This window comes from Dipteris shenzhenensis, chromosome 16, assembly GCF_047967505.1.
Source record: "Dipteris shenzhenensis isolate YYH24624 ecotype China chromosome 16, Dip_SZ_1.0, whole genome shotgun sequence".
NCBI classification, from domain to species: Eukaryota; Viridiplantae; Streptophyta; class Polypodiopsida; order Gleicheniales; family Dipteridaceae; genus Dipteris; species Dipteris shenzhenensis.
Window position 1 is genome coordinate 50,357,203 of NC_141611.1, and position 17,324 is coordinate 50,374,526.

At 38.6% G+C, this 17,324-nt stretch overlaps 1 protein-coding gene across 1 annotated transcript; it reads right to left on the bottom strand.

The window, feature by feature from the left end:
* Positions 1–8,643: 8,643 nt before the first annotated feature.
* Positions 8,644–15,469, bottom strand: LOC147893083 (uncharacterized). Its single transcript, XM_087387443.1, has 6 exons — positions 15,445–15,469; positions 14,919–15,022; positions 10,068–10,236; positions 9,813–9,896; positions 9,501–9,704; positions 8,644–9,052 (listed from the first exon to the last, which is right to left on the bottom strand). Exons 2-6 carry the CDS (start codon positions 15,006–15,008, stop codon positions 8,934–8,936), a joined length of 666 nt encoding a protein of 221 aa, XP_087243569.1. The 5' UTR covers positions 15,009–15,022; positions 15,445–15,469; the 3' UTR covers positions 8,644–8,933.
* Positions 15,470–17,324: the final 1,855 nt, after the last annotated feature.

A 17,324-nucleotide genomic window follows, 5' to 3' on the forward strand; every position in this document is an offset into this window, starting at 1 on the left:
CTATAACGCGCCAACTCATGGAGATAGTGGAACACTACATTGCCGACTGGTTTTTGTGGATTTTTGGGATAATTTGAGTTTTTGTTTTGGTTTTTTAATACTAGGGGGGTGCTACACTACCTAGTCTACCTCCACAATGAGAGAAACTTGAAGGAAAAACAATTTTTGCAAGCCAAAATGCAAGATTTCTTGAGGGGTGGGTTCTAGCATACAAAACAACTTCAAAATTCAGCAAGAATCATCATTTTTTGTTGTTTCTTTGTGTGTTTAGACATCACACACTCCTTAGCAATCTCACAACTAAGTTCCTATCAACTCAAAACACTAAAAACATTAAAAACAAGCTTTTTTTGATCCAAAATGACTTTCCAACATAAAATGACAACTTTTCTAACTTTTCCATCCAAAACTCTCACTTCTTCACTCTTTCCTCCCCTACAACTCCACTAACAAAGCTCCAAGTTAAGCTTGAAGCCTTGTGCAATGGGTAGATGATGAAGGAAGACAAGTGCAATGCAAAAGCATACCTTCATTCCCAGGCAGTGGTGCCAAAAATGTGTAGGTCTCAATGGTGACTTATGTATCATGGGGATGTTGAAGATATGCCGATGGATCCTCCACCCCAGCTACTCCATGTGAGAGCAATGCAAGGCATGAGCCATCCACATGTGTCACTCAAGTAGCCTCCGGATTGCTGCAATGTGTTTCCACCCACGAGAGAAATAGGGAAGGGGGAGAGGGGAGAAGAGTTGTAATGCTTGTCTCTTTCCAAGACATTCTCGGTTTTGTATTTCTTCATTATCTAGATCCTTTGATGTCTGATTTAATGTGTCTCATTACAGTTGTAATATGGTTGTTTCTGATTTCATAAGGCACACTTACATTTCATACTTAATGTGTATCATTCTAATTCATATATGGCCTTAGGGGCTTCACCTCACAAAATTTTAGTGTACCACATGCGTTCAAAAGGAGGAGTATTTTAATTCAACTTTTTTTGTAAATGTAGTAGAATTAGAATAATAGGAGGGGCTTTTAAATTCAAGTTTAGAAAAAAATCACTTAGTTCACAAGTAGAGAGGGGTGTGTTTATTGAGTCAAAAATTTTAGTTGAGGGGTTTTTTAAATACCTCTTGAATGCACGTGATACATAGGGTTTCTTAGTAGTGAACCCTCCGAGTATATGGTTGATTGCTATTTTTATTTTGTTCCTTTGGATATAGTGATGCGAATATCACTGATCCATATGTGGTTCATTGCTGAATTTGTATCGTTATGGCTAATTTTATATGGGGTTGTTATGATGATAACACATGAAATGCCTACTGCTTGTTAGCACATGCATTGGCTGTTAGTGCACCAATTTACTATGCTAATTAGCACCTTTTATGCTTATTTATTTCTTTGATGGTTCATTATTAATTAAGGTCTTTTTATAATTCAAAAGCTTGCTGATTTATATATGGTGAAATGCTAATTTTATATGGGTAATTTTCGTGTACATTAAGGTTGACTTTAAACCATCTTCTTTGTGTAGCTTTGGTGCTTATTACTTGTGCTTATTATTGTTGGGAAGTTATCGTGACCGAACAGTAAAGGGAGTTAGAGAATGAGTATAATAATGAAAACAAATTCATAGGAGGGAAATGGGAATTTTGCAGAGACTATAAACTAAGGCATTTGGTTCGGTTGCAATCCCCTTGATGGGCCTTCCTCAACCCCCCCCCCAATATTGTTCCCACTCCGCTACAATAAGATCGTAGAGCAATTGTGTTGGACCTAAATGGCCTTGTAGTGAAGGTTGTGGAGGTGTTTCATGGAGAGTCACCCTGGCCCTACATGATCGTTATGGATGAATGTCATGTGTCGAGCGGACAGACATCATATATCAAGAGAGATGCAGTTGCATTCTTGGATTTTTGTCATGGTTTGAAGTTTTTGTGTGGAGCACATCTAGAAGAACAAAAGTGGAAAACATTATTGCCGCTTGTTTTTTACGCCATAAAGAGATAAAGGTATTGGCTCAGGACGAGCGTAAGAAAGAAGATTTGACATTTGGTTCAAAGCCCATTTTCTTTAAGGACATGTAGACCATTTGGGATTGGTATCTACACCTAAGCACAATCAACACAGTAATTCTGGATGATTCATTGTATAAACTCCACCGAAATTCATTCGGCACATGGCACATACTTCCAAAGTTTGAGCTACATGATTTGAATGAAATGCAAACATATTTGATAGAGCAAGAACAATCATGGCTCTTGGTTTGGCTCCAATGCTAGCATTGCTAGGAATACACAACCCAATTCGAGCACGACTTGTTCCATGACAAGGAGTCCATTGAGATTTTAGAAACCATTTGTAAGGAAAAGGAAAGGGCCGACAAAATGGTTGAAATGAATTACCCTTGGGGTTAAGTTTTCCCTATTATTCAATGTTGTTATCCTGTGTACCATTATAGATTATATTTTAAACAAGAAACCCTTTGGGTCAACTTCTAAAATGTTGTTCATGAAATAATGTACATGAGTGAGATCTAGTTTATGTCCAATGTATGTAAATATTGTACTAACTATGTTAATAGTTTTCATAGATTGCACGGAATACACTACACTTTAATATTTGTGAGGAACTATTGCACACAAGTTTCTTGCATCGAAGGTTCCATCGCTTACAACAAAATATATTTTTTGGTGGATGCATGTTGTTTGGGAGGTCTAAAATTCTGCCGGTATAAAGATGTCAATAAACCTTAAATACTACCCTTGTCTAGAGAGAAATCATGAGACCACCCAGAGAGATAGAGCGGTTGATTATGTATGGTCCAAAGACCATGTTGTAGTGCTCTTGCATCCATTTCAGCTCATTCAAAAAGGAAGACAAAGTATCCCTTCCTATGGAATAAGACGTTTGTCACCACTAACTCATTCCTCATCCAGTTGGTTTGTATCCATGTCTTGATCACTATTAGAGGGGGCCTAACCCCTAGTAAAAACCTGACCAACACATGTGCACTCAATGACTTTATAGATTTGAAAAGGAATTCATCATTGAGTGTAGCAGTAACATGCGTACTTGACTCAAAAGCTGGCATTGTGCGACTAGAGTGAGCGTTCTCTTTCAAAAGTGGGGGTGTGCTTTCTAGACAGCTTCCTCCCATTCTAGAGCCTACTTGGAGAGTTTGAGCAGTCTGGACATCTTGGGCTTTCGCTGGGACTTCAGCTACCTTCTTTCGTTTGTCAACTTCTTCTTTAGCTCCTCCATCTATGTGGCTTGCTAAATTCATTTTTTCTTGGAGGGGGGAATGCCGGGGATTCTTCTAGATAGGAAGGGTGAGGAGTAAATCTTGACCGGGCAGCAAGAAGGGAGAAGAACCCTCTCCTTGTCATCTGAGTTGTTGCCATGTACGAGGTCTTGGTGCCTCTCCCGCATTTGTTGGCTTGTCAACCTCTATCTCTATGATGGAGTTATGTCCTTCTCTTCCATCTCTTTCAACTCGATCACCATCACTACCTCCATGTCCTCTTGCATGGGGATTGATTCCCCCTCTTTTATTGGTTGTAGAGTGACCTGAGTTCGTGAACAAAGGTTCTCTATCATTTTCAAAGAAGAAACTTGCATGCAAAGATTGAAGCCCACTGGTGAAAAGGATTTGTTTGTCTTTCTTTGGCGTCAAGGGAGGGAACTCAAAGTCTCATTAGTAAGGAGGTTGTTCCACCTTGGAAGCTATCCTTCAAGTCTCAGATCCCATACTAGTTTTGTCTATAGTTTAGGCTCAAGATGAGAGAGGGTACGAGTAGATACACATTCCCATCAAGATCACCTCCATCGCCATCACCGTCCTCCATCTTTCCTTGATAGGCTTTTATCAAATCATCTTTGGTAGTAAGCCTGCATCTGGTTATTATGACATCTTTCTTCTAGGATCATCTTTGGTAGTAAGCCTGCGTCTAGCCCTCATGCCAAGCAAATTTTTTTTACAAAGGTACTTTCACACTACACTGCCAAAGTGCTACTTGAGCTTCCACACTTCTCTCACATTGAGAGGCAATCCTCAACCTCTACAATTTGAGGAGCTTGTGGGTTTGTTAGTGTAGGAGGAATAATAAATGATCAATAAGTCTTCCTCTTTCCACAAGAATGATTGCTTGAGCACTTGAGGCATGAGAAAAATAAAGAAATCTAAAGGTGTTATGCAGTTCTAAGATTGTTGTAGGTCAACCATCCCACAAGGCAACCAAAATTGTAGGCGAAGCAAAGAAGAAAGAAAGATGACATTAATGTAAGAAGCCAGGTCATTGTATCAGTGAATAAAGGAAAAGTATAGGGTGGCCTTCACAACTATAGCTGAGCATCTATGGCTCGTGAGATTGATGGCGGATCTTCATGGGTATATACAAACACCTAATCCCATTAGGACATATAGTCAAAATGTTATTGCATTAACATAGAATCCTGAGTTTCATGCCCACTTGGAACACGTAGAGTTATATTATCATTATGCTAGAGAGAGAACATTGCATGCAGGAGGGATTGGCTTGATCTATTGTCTTACACTCTAGAGGTGGAACATTTTTTTATTAAGGAACCACTTTGAGAAAAGTTTGTAGGTTTTTGCAAAGCTTTAGGCTTTCTTTTGGTGATTGAACCATTCTTTGTAAATGCTCACATGACCAATAAAGGAAGGATTTGTTAGATTATGAATAGTGTGGTGTGAAATTACCCTTAGTGAGATTTACCCTCTAGTTAAAATCCCCTCTAGAGTAGGATTAGGGTTAGGGTGCCTATGTAGAGCATATATATCCCCATTTCGGCTTTATAGTTGAAATGCACACTACTGCGATATAGTTCAACTTTGTCTGCTCATAAATGGAATTTCTAAAAATGTTCAAAAATTTTCCCAGATTTTTTCATTAAACAATATTATTGAAATTCTTTGCATACATTAAAGGTAATTTGTTCTTTGGAATCATATTCATTTGATAATAATCACAAGTATATAGAAAAATACATTCCTTAACCTTAAATGAAGCTCTCTTAGAGTACTCTCTCTCAAAATTTTACTTCTAGTGTTCCATAATGACCTTAAATACAAATATCATCTTCTTGAGACTTTTAAACACTCCGCACAATACTTGTCCTCAAAGTTAAGGATGTAACTCTGTCCATGTGGTACACAATAAAGTATTTTTACTTTCTCTTTATTTCCTTTTCTTTTCCTTCTTCCTCTCCCTCTTCATATTATTCTCCTTCTTTCTCTGTCCGTCTAGTGTGACTTGTTCTCATGCCTGATTCATGTCTTATGATAGTTTAAACAAATCATCTTGTTTGGTTTCAATTGGGACCTTAGTCTTAGGATTTGCTTTGTCATGAAAAACTATAGGGTCTTTTCTTTTCTATGATCTTCCCTTTCCCTACCTTGAAGATGATCAAGATGAGAACATGGTCTTTCAAATATTCAAATCTACCAAGAAACATAAGAGAACAAGAAAACAAGCTACATATTTCCAATAAAAAAAATTTAAGTACATCATAACTCATAATGATATTTTTAATTTTGACATAATGATTTCAAATTAAATCCCTTCCTAATATTAAGAAAATTAAAAAAGATTGCACATGAATCATTCCACATTCAAGAAGTACGATACTCTTGATTATTTATCAACAAAAATGAATTCAAATACATACTTGTAATATCTTATACTTCTAGGTAATGAAGGGTCGCAGGGAACTTAGATGTGAAATAAAAGAAAGTATTGAACGTTTTTAATAATAATTTTTTAACATTTAAAGAGAGAGGAATAAGAAAACTAAGAAGGGGTAATCTCGGTATAATTCTATAAAAGCTTACAACTATTTATTGAATTTATATTTAATTTTCGATATATAAAGAGAGGGGAATAGAAAAAAGTAAGAAAGGGATAGGCACATATGCAATTGTAATAGTTAATTATGATTAATGATTGAATTGTAGAGATTGTTAAAACTCAGGGGTTGGCTAGAGTGTGCAAGAAGGGTATGCAATGAAAGTGGCGTTGGGGAGAGAGTATGAGAGAGGCAACAACAATAAAGAGACATATGGTATTACTAAGTAACACAAGCTTTATCCACCTAGAAAGCACCAAGCTCATTGAGATACAAAACGTCGTGAAGGAGGCTATTCCTTAGGTAAGGTAAAGGAGGAAAAACTACCAAATCTGCCACAATCATCTCCACCTCTCCTACATTAGCTCAACCTTTCCTACATATATGGGAAGGAGGTAATTACCCATAGCATGGCCACCTACACATCCATGTGTCACCATCCTAGGACCCAACTAGAACCTTAAACAAACAATCTAGTGTATCTATCACATAGGATCCCTAAGGCTGGATGCTACGATCATCCAATTTTCAACACTCTCTTCATCAAGCATCCATACCATGCAGGGTGTGTTTTGACGAAAGGACTCACAAAGTACCCGCAACGAAAAGAATGGCCATTGGCTAGAAAATACAAAACAGATCCAAAGGAGCCCTTCAACCATGTTTGCCTCATGAGAGGCTATCTCTTTGTTGTTTTTTCTCATCCCGCTTCTTTTTCTGACAAACTTTGATGGGATATCCTTTCTTACGACAAAAGTAGTAGATCCCAGGTGCCTTCTTATTCTCTATAATTTCACTTGGGGCTGGTGAAGACACAATAGTCTTGCTCACTTCCAATCTTCTCTCTTTCAAAATGAGAGATGCATTGGATGCAATGTGAGATTGGCTTGGTTTGGAATACTAGATACATGTCTCATAGGATGAAGGCATACTTGCAAGTAGAACAAACATAGCTTCCTCTTCATTGATAGTGATTCTAGCCTCACTGAGCTGATCAATAAGACCATGGATGTCATTAACATGAGTTTCCACACTAGTTGTATCATCCTTTTCCATTAGATATAATTCTTCCTTAATAATAATCAAGCGGCAACATTAGTTTGATTAAGAACTTACTTTCTGTCTATTCCATGCTTCATTAAGACTTTTGGCAGAGTTGAGTTTATGAACTTAATTCTTAGAGAGTCCACAAATGATGAAACAATGCTTTAGCATCATGGCATGCCAATTTTTTGATTACACCTCGATTAGATGTTGGCTTTTTATCAGTCTCATTGACTATGCCCCAAAGGTCTCTTTGAACCAACCCGTATTGCATCTTAGACACCATGTAGGATACTTGAAACCATCAAAATTTTCTTTCTTGTTTAAGAAGGTGCTAAAAAATGTGCCATAGCTCATTAAGGTTTGTTCTTATAAAGGAGAAGAGTTGTCCTTTATAAATGAGAACAGGAGGAAGTTGGAGGACTTTCTAGCAATTCCCCAATTGACCCTCTTGGTCAAGAGGAAGGGTGACATCTTCAATGTTAAGGACATGTACTCTACGAATTGACTGTAAATAGTTGGTCCCAAATCGAGTACATCATGGAATGCCTCAATGAAGCAGAAATGTTTTCCAAGATAATATGAAGAGTGAGCAAGAGTAACTCTAGATCCACCATGGAGACACTTACAAGTTGACCTTAGACATAAAGAAGACCTAGTATGAGTTTGGGCTAGTGCCTTTTGGATACATGGCAGAGCTAGCCACATTCTGATTCAATAGGATGAGTTTGGGGTAGTGCCTTTTGGATACATGGCAGAGCTAGCCACATTTTGATTCAATAGAATGATGCTATAGTTTTCAAGAGCTTCATTGGAAATGGCTTTTGCATGTCTTGATGACATTCTGATCTTCTCCAAGGATCCCACTTAGCACAACATCAAACTCATACATGTCCTATAGCTTTTGAAGCACTATCAATTGTACATCAATGCAGATATGACTGTTTTATGAAGGATTCAATACCTTGGATAAATGATCAATCCCTCCAACATGGATTGGACTTTGCAAAGGTGAAGTGGGATGTGCCCACAAATGTACAACAAGTCCCTTCACAAGGACTGGCATGCCTATCATCACAAGCATTTCTAGGACTTGATAGAGATAGTGATTTCCATAACCAACCTAGAAGTAGCCCATTAGCTTTAATCTTGAAGCTCTCATAGCCATTGATCTCTTGAAGGAAGCAAATATCACTAATAAAAAATTGACTACTACAACTGGATAACCAGAAAGTCGAGGGCAAGCTCAACTCCTCTTGAGTTGTTATAAAGTATAACTAAATTCTAATACTATGATAAGATGGCCCTTATAATATCAATTTAATTCTGAGAGTCTTTGGGATTGGATTTAAAGTCCCTAATCGACACTTGTCCATGTCAATAGCCCACACATTTGCCTGCTTTACGTACTTCCTTCACTTTAGTGAGTTCAATATCTCTATGTTTGAGCCGGGTCGAAGTGAGCTCCTTAGATATCCAAATCCTTGTACCCTTTAGTTTGTGTGTTTGTCTAAGGATCTCTCGTTTCCCTCTCTTTGAAGTATTTGACTTCATGTTCTAACACTTAAATCTTTCAAAAGCCGATTGCACAAGATGATGACTATTTAAGGAAATGACCTGTGATTTTGACCACATTTCTCTTTATTCAATAGGCTCAGACCATAAACTCTACCATGCATAGCATCACCTAAATGTTATAAAATCACTATTCAAGTGGAGAAGGTCACATGCACATGAACTTGACATTTCAATATACATATACATAAAGCAACATATTGACATTGTCACAGTGGTCCTTGCAGTCTCATGCGGCCACACAGCATCAATTCAGCATATGCCCTCCTAACAAGCATAACTTCAGAATTTAGCTGATTCCAAATGCACTGACAATTATATGGCGAACAGGAGATACCTCGACTCAGTTGAGAGGTAGCTGGCAAAATCCAGGTTTAAAACAGAGAAATTTATGCTGCATGTACAATCTAATTCAAAAGTTTTACAAGCACGACTTGAGTTTGTTATTGTTTATCTCTTGGAGTTTCATGCATGTAAGATGGCTGGCACTCCAAAGCATTCCCATCAGGATCACGAGTAAAAATGACTGGCCTTCCAGACTTGCTCATAGTGTATGGTATTCCTGTAGCAAAACACATGCTCCATGATCAACTCCATTGCAACAAGCAGCAATTGTAAGTATATGATCTCCCTGTTTAAGACTTAATGTTAAACGAGTATTTCTTTTAACTGTTTTATCTAGGCCTCTTATGGTACAAATCATCATAGTTTTTCAGGTGATGAAACATACGTAAAGCATCAAATTGGGTGGACAAAACTACACTATTTAACTCCATGGTCTCACAGTAGAGTTGCCGCCATTAAAAACGCCCAAATTGCACCATGTTTAAGTGAAATGCACCAATTCAAAGATGTTAAGCTGCTGATTCTTTTCTTTGTGTCAGACTAAGCAGATCAAGCAATATGTTTGCATTTTTTCCCCTACGTGTAGTTTACACTGTAAGCTGTGTTTACATCAAACCCACACGAGTTGTACCTAGCCCCAGCTACTCCCAGCTTGGTTGAATTACCTGCACCCTCCAAAACTGCCTTGAGGCGCATAGGATTTTTGATAGACACACAAATGTGGCGATCTTCTCCACCATGTGCAGGACGACCGGTCACAGGATCAGGATTTGGAAGTTCCATCAAATGTATCATCTGGTTGCCGACCCATAACCAGGCCCCTCGATAGCGTAGCTTTTCATTAGGTCTCAGACTACAGGTCTCCAAACCTGTCATCATCGGTCACAAGATTCATACTTCCTGAAATATAAGAGGTAATGGAAAGCTAATACTCTCATATTGTGTCTCAATATGCACACTCAAATGAGCACACGCACCTAGTAAACCACAGTAAAACTCCAATGATCTCTCCAAATTCTCACAGATGAACCCCACGTGGTGAATACCTATAAAACCAATAGCTGCAAAAGCCAATGCACAGGTATGATCGAGGTGATATCTAATGTTTCCTAATTAAGGCATGCTCATGCACTTGTCATAATAACATTGCTGGAGCCTAGATAGCCATGAATAACCACAAGTAAGATGTCCAAAATTTTTTAAAAAGGAGACAGGCTAAGAGTCTTTCTTACTGTCGTTATCAGAATCTGTTGAAGTTTCTACAATATCAAGGGGCAGAGGAGCGGCATTTGCATCAACTGTCAATTTCTGAGGCATTTTTGCAATTGAACACCTCCTGAAAATTGTCAACCTGTGCCTGTTGATATTCCCTTCAATAAAACGAGCTCCTGGATTCTGAACCTGAAGATAGACAGAGAATGGTAGGAGGTATTAGATATGCAGGAAAATCACACACTCAAGAAACTTGAACGGTGTCACTGGACCACCATAAATTAAAAAGATCAGCTATCCAAGAAAATCATTGACCATATCATAACTTGGAAGGTCCAACTCAGCCAGCCTGAGCTGAAAAGGTTGAGCAAAGAGATGTATAAACTGTTAAGCGGATGGTCCCCTATTGGTAGCCTCAAGGCAGTTGTAACCACCATAACAGGAAGTTGTCCTTGACGAGGAGGCTTGTCTTATTTCTGCTGCAATTGAGTTTTGTTCTGACTACTTGTTATCTTCATAGCTTAAGTCTTTCTACTTGTTCCTTTACCTATGACGAATTGTTGGAGACACCGATGCCAAGTCCCTCTGTTTCATCGACCAATATATTTCCTTACCATCACCAGATCAAGGACGCCCATTATATATTCTTCTGTGAGATCTGCTTCACTGCATCCCTCACAGCCTGAAAAGGAGATTTGCAAATAGCTGTTATACATTCCTATTCTTTGTCTTGGTCATGTGTTAGATCACAATTGTGAACAATATGTGATGATAGTGGAACATGATTCCTTGAATCAGTCAAAGAAACCTCTTTCCACCTTGCTTACTCAGAATCTCTGTTGTCCAGAAATAACAGCTGGGAACTTAGATGAAGGAATGTTGTCAGTAGTCCTATCTATTGCATTTGTGGCAGTGGCAAAGGTTTTTAACTCGTTCTATCCTAGTACTAGTTGACTCAGGTAATTCACTCACTGCAGTTCCTTTGTGGATCAAGTCCGTCTTCCCTCTTATCCTATATCACATATCCACATCCTATTTGGAGATACTAAAACCTTGATACAATCTTCTTCTGGATCTATCTTTTTCATTATTTTCCTGCTGACTTCACTGTACATTTTCTCACTCATCTAATTTTCTAAGTTACGCTTGGCTGTTCTAATGGTGCTTCATTGGATATCAAAACTAGGTCCTTAATTCTGCCAGATGTTCAGCCCCTTCCATGCCTCTCCGCTAGAAGAATCGTCTCAGCTGCAACAATTTGATGGTGTATGGCTTCACAACATTGTTGGCTGAATAGCCTCAAGCACGTGATATTCAACAGAAGCTACAGCTGCATTGCTTCATAACACACCTGCAGTAGAACCTTGTCCAATTTCAACCGGACAAAGGGGACGATCCCCCAAGGAAATACAAGAGATTCGCAATCAGATCAATAGCATTCTGAAAGATAATATAATCAGGCATTCCAAGAGCCCTTAGACTTGCAAGCACATTTACTCAAAGAGAGAAAGGTTTTACAGATTCTGTATTGCCTTCTGGCCCCTCAACAAAGTCACAGAATGTGATGAGTATCCATTACCAAGGATTCACGATAGTCTTGACTCATTTCCAAACTCAAGGTACCTCAATTCTTTAGACCCACATTGGCAACTGGCAAGGTCCACTGAAGGAAGCAAACAAAAGCAAACACTTTTGGCGTTCTGAATTTACTGTGATAGAATTTAGTTTAGCCAATGCTCAGAGCTCTTTTCAAATACTGATGAACTTCATCCTTCATGATCTGAAAGTCCAAGGCAAAGTGTTAGTCTATTTGGGCGATTTTCTCATCCAGACAGCAAAAATAGGAGAACATGTACAAGTGTTGGAAGAAGTCCTGCAATTAATTTTAAAATTTTAGTATTTGCCTATGCCTCAACAAAATAAGTGTCACTGAGCAGTGAGCACAATCATTCAGTCTCAAATGCAGGTGTTCAGCTAGGTCCACTCAAAGTTCAGGCACTCGCAGACTATCCAACCCCATAAAATGCCAAGGAAGTTCATCAATTCTTGGGGGAGGGAGGATCCAGCTCAAGATTTCTTCTGGAACTAGCAAGCATTTCAACTCCAATCCAAAAGCTGCTTCAAAAGACTTTCATTTCATTGCAATATTGAATGCCAACAATCTTTCAGCATCCCCTAGATTTCCCAATTCTTTCCATTGAGGACAGACGCACAAGATGAAGGGCTTGCTACTGTACTTTTGCAAAATCGTGTATGCCAATAAATCATGTCAAAGCCTTAAGGATCCAAATTGGAATGCATGGCAATTCTACTGGCCTGAACTTCATCGTCCTCTTCATCACACTATTTGATTTCATGTCCAAACTGTCAGAACTTCCAATCACTTAATAGGAAAACCAGCAGGAGACCTTCAGCCTATCACAGCATTTGATGCTCTGAGCTCATCATCTAGGACAATACTGGTCCTTTCCTACCTGACAAAATGACAACTCCTGTTATACTGTCCTCACTGACTATGTCATATTTGGGCCATCGTAAAAGCACTTGCATCAATTTCAGCTGCATGATGTCGCTCAATTTCTAATTGAGACCGTAATATTAGTTCAATGCTTTCCAAAACATATCCCATCAAGGGAGCAACTTTAAATTAGGAGTTGTGAGGATTGTTGCAAACAGATGAGATAAAGCAGCAATTCACAAGCCCTCTCCACCCCGATTGCAACAGATTAACTGGGCGTCTAATTTGCACTATCAAGCTCGTGTTCACTATGTATGTGTATCCCAATGCAAAACTGGGATGTCCTCTTAGCGTGTGGTCTAACAGCATAAAGCACTTCACTCCAGAAGATATTTCCACTCAAAGCCCTTTTTGCGTCATCCTCCCTGATTTCCAGCTGAGACAGCTGTAATTGAATTCAAAGATATAAAAACCAGCGATTTTGTACAATGGGCGCACTGTCTTCAAGATGAATTCTAAGTTCTTCGACAAAATGCAAAATCCCACCTGGCAAAAGCTCAATGCAGACAAATCAAGTGTTATGAATAGTGCAATCGCTTGAATGAAGTCAAAATAGGGAATATGGGGATGCTATATTGCCTGGTTTTTAAAAAAGACTCTACCAAGGGTGGGATTCATCTATGCAGTGGATTGGAGTGAATGGTTCTTCCCCATTGTCATTGTGCCAAAACAAATGGAAAGCTGAAGTGTGTGTGGACTACCGGAAACTGAATGAACAAATAGTCAAAGACCCATTTCCACTACCCTTCACTGATAGTATGATGGATAATAGTGGTGGAGTACGAGATGTATTCATTTATGGATAGATTCAATGGATACAATTAAATCAGGCTGGCTGAGGAAGACAATAAAAAGACTACCTTCGTCACTAAATGGAAGGCATACTTAAGCAAGGTATGCGTTCGGTTTGAAGAATGCACCACCATGTTTCAAAGGTTCATGATGGAACCTTTCAAGAGTGCACTGACGAATTCTTAACCATTTTTTTGGATGATTTCTCAATGTACAGTATGAAACCAATTAAGTGCCTGAAGAAAATGTTCCAAAAATGCAAAGAGACCATGCACGTGAGTGTGTATTTTGCATCTTTTCAAGAGTTCTTTAGGGGTGTTATGCACTAATACTGACAGAGAAATCAAAGATTGATGCCATTCAAAAAATGAAGGAGCAAAGCAATGTCAAGCATGCTCGCTCATTCGTGCTCAATTTCTCTCGGAGATTCATCAAGAAATTCACTGCAGTAGCCAAATCCCTACATTAGCTCAAGAGATTAGAAAGAAGTTTAATGAAACAATGAACGAGTTGAGAGATGGTAGTGAAAGCATCGATACTGTGGTAGCCAGATTGGAGCAACCTTTCTCATTTTAATGTAAATGCATCAAGAACGGCAATTGGGTCCATTTTTGCTCAATTTGAAGGAAACATGGATTTCCCCATCTTCTATGCAAGTGGCTTCTTCGATTAGGGGATGCATGACATCCTTCTACTTTGGCTCTCTCAAATTGATGCTTCTCAATGGTAGGAAAGAACAATTCCACCACGGAAAGCAGGTCCTAAGAATGGTATATAGTCTTCAAAGTTTTTCGCACTATTTACTAGGCCATGCATTCGTGTTCTTTGCTTATCAGCAGGCTTTGCTCTATTTGATCAACAACACAGTGCTTCTTCTTTTTTTTTAAATTGAAAGATTTAACAACTTTTATGTAAGAGTTTTAACATCAAAATCGTACATAAACTTGTTCATCTCAATGTGGAGCAGTCTCGCACAGAAGACAAACAGATGTATGATGAACTAAGAGATGCGAGATTGTCCGGAGTGTCATTGTACAAAGATATGCAATCATTCTTGGATTGTAAGCTTCTTTCGGAGGGGATAGACGTAACGTGGAAAGTCCAACTCAGCCAGCCTCTGCTGAAATGGATGAGCAAAGAGCTATGACGCGGGTCGTAAGTAGTAAACCGTTATGGTGTGAATAAACCGACGTCGTCTTTGACAAAGCATTTGAGTTTATACTCTCCAATTTCCAAATTCGTTTCTGCTTGTTCCTTTACTTATTGCATCTCACCCATGACATGAATGCACAATCTCACACCGCATCTCGTATCGCAAAACGCCAATCGAAGTTGAGATACATCCATAAGCTCGACTATTGAACTAACTTCACAAAACCGCAACACTAGCTTGAGAAGTATGCAATTAACAGTCACAGCTCTATTTTGCATCTAGTGCCTACGATACGCGTATCTGTTAATTGTGAATCCGAAAGTGAGGCATCCAATTGGATTGATGGGCGTTAAGACTGAGAAATTCGACGATCTAAGTTGAGAGAGCTAAAGGCAGAGAGAAACTCACAAGGGGGGGGAAGCGAGGCGCAAACAGGGATGATGAAGCAGCAAGCGACGCAAGTGCCATGACACCACTCGCTGCCCAGCAACCCACCATCCCTCCAATTTCTGCTCTTTTTTGTGTTTTAGTGAAATAAAAGAGCACATTATGTGCACCGCAGCATTATTCATTTTTATTTTTCCAACTTGTATGGACTATAGGAACCCCCACTTAGTATATGTATATGTATATGTATATCTATAGTTGATGTGGGGGGACCGAGAGTTGGTATAGGTATATGTATATGGAGAGACACGGACAAACAAACAGACAGCTCACGCACCAGCACAATGAGAATATAAAGGAGTGAATGAGGCATGGGTATGGGATGAGTGCCCAAAATGGACACTCTTTTTCAATAGAGCGTTGTTGCCTAGAAGACAGTACTAACAAGAGTGCACAAGTGCACATGCTCATTGCCTCTTATTACAGTGATAAAAGCAAGCACTTTTGGATGCAAAAGAGAGGCCACATGATTCAAAGCAAGTAAGACATCAATTTCAATGCATGTGGTTTTTCGATGGGTTTCACTCATGTTATGGGTTCAAATCTTTAAGGCACAACTTTTTAAAATAACATAAAATGCCCAGTTTTGTAATGCGGAGGTCACCCCCTAAAAGAATTTGGCTAACTACATGTGGCATTCTGCCCATACTGTGTGTCATCTTGTCACCATACTAACCTCGACTATCTAGTAAACAGTCACTGACCAAAAGAGTCAAATTTTTTTTATCACAAGACCTAGATCAAACGTCATCATCTTCAAATGAACTAAAATGGAGCCCTCACTCCACCCAACAACTGTGCCTTTGTTAATGACAAGCTGATTACGCAGTCCCCACACAAGCCTATAGTCGCTCCCAAGTATAGCCAATAGGCCACCAAAGTCAAAGGAAACCCAACAGCGAGAACCAAGAGAAAAGCAAGCCATTAGGCAGAGCTATCAGGCAGGCCCTTCTTATTGAGCTTTCAATCTATAGCCATACTCTTCAAGTCACAACACATGACCACATCAATTGACAAAGCTCAGACTGATAGCCAATAAACACACTATTCAAAATTTTGGACTTTCTCTCCTGGTTTGGGATTTTTTTTGGAGCATATCCTCTCCACTCAACTTCACTTAGTGAGCTCAAAAATTGGGTTTTTTAGAGCACTAAATGGGTCACTTATATACAAATATGGCCTTATTAAGCTAAAAAGTCAAGTGGTGACCTCTAATTTTTAAAAAAATGGCTCAATGAAGCTATAATTCCCAAACTTGTGCATGGTGCCCCCATTTAATAACTATAATAATTATAATAGTAGTCTCCTAACTCTAGTTCAATTTTAACACTATGAAGTGAAAATATGACACTATATGAAAAGAGTTTGTTGAATTCAACTTATAAGTGGTATATAGATACACCATTTTTTTGAAAAAAAAGAGTTTGTTGAATTCAATATATAAGTGGTATATAGATACACCCTTTTTTTGAAAAACAAAGCATACAATACATTATCTTATTGGTGGTATATAGATACACCATTTGTATGGAAAAAAGCATACAAAACATTATCTTATGCATCTGAATCTCGTCGAGAGTCATCAAATTCATGTAATGTATTTGCACTTGATGGGTCAAGTCTTGCCAAATGATAATGCTACTGACTTCCACCTTGGTTAATCTCTCATTATTTGGAACCCATTCATGTTTCTTTTGCAATCATCACTCATAGAGTTGTTTTATTGTATATCTTCTCGGGAGATTTTTCAATAGCTTTGGTTCATACCATAAAGCTCTGAATGTCATAGGAGTTCCCTTGTCATCCCTTTCTATCTTAGCAACCTTTGCAACCCAAATTGGGCCACCTTGGTCATCCAACTCTGAACCTGGATCAGATGCCCAAACTGTAACAAATAGACCCTCTTCAATCTCATTAGATGGTATAAACTCTGGTAAGGGTTTGTCTCTCTTCTTGCCACAATATTTTCGAGGTAAAAGGCATTCCTCTGTTTCCTTCATATCTACTAACATATTTATATCTAAAGGAAAACTTGGTGACCTAGCTTGTTCCGGCCAAAAGGATTCACAGTCTTCAATGCTCATTGAGTTTTCTTGTCTTTCTAAAGATTGGATAAGTGCTTCAGTTGATTTAATTGGCTCCAAATTCTTAATTGATTGCTCAAGATATTTCTGCATCATACTGTTTAATGAAGGCTTTCAAGCCTTTCATTTCATCTGTGTCAAGTGATTTATTTTTTGCAAGAACAAATCTAGTTTTTTCCAATGGAATTATCCATTGTAATAAAGCATATGACTCACTCCATAAATGATCTCCATCTACTGAGTAGTATTTCCATTGCATCACTGGAATATTGTTATGCATGTG

Bases quoted from the DNA above. Each gene is read 5' to 3' on its own strand.
- LOC147893083 (XM_087387443.1), bottom strand. From the start codon at position 15,008: ATGGTGGGTTGCTGGGCAGCGAGTGGTGTCATGGCACTTGCGTCGCTT. The intron at 10,237-14,918 runs GTGAGTTTCTCT...GTCTATCTTCAG, and splicing joins CGCCTCGCTTCCCCCCCCTT to GTTCAGAATCCAGGAGCTCG. The intron at 9,705-9,812 runs GTGCGTGTGCTC...CGATGATGACAG, and splicing joins GTTTTACTGTGGTTTACTAG to GTTTGGAGACCTGTAGTCTG.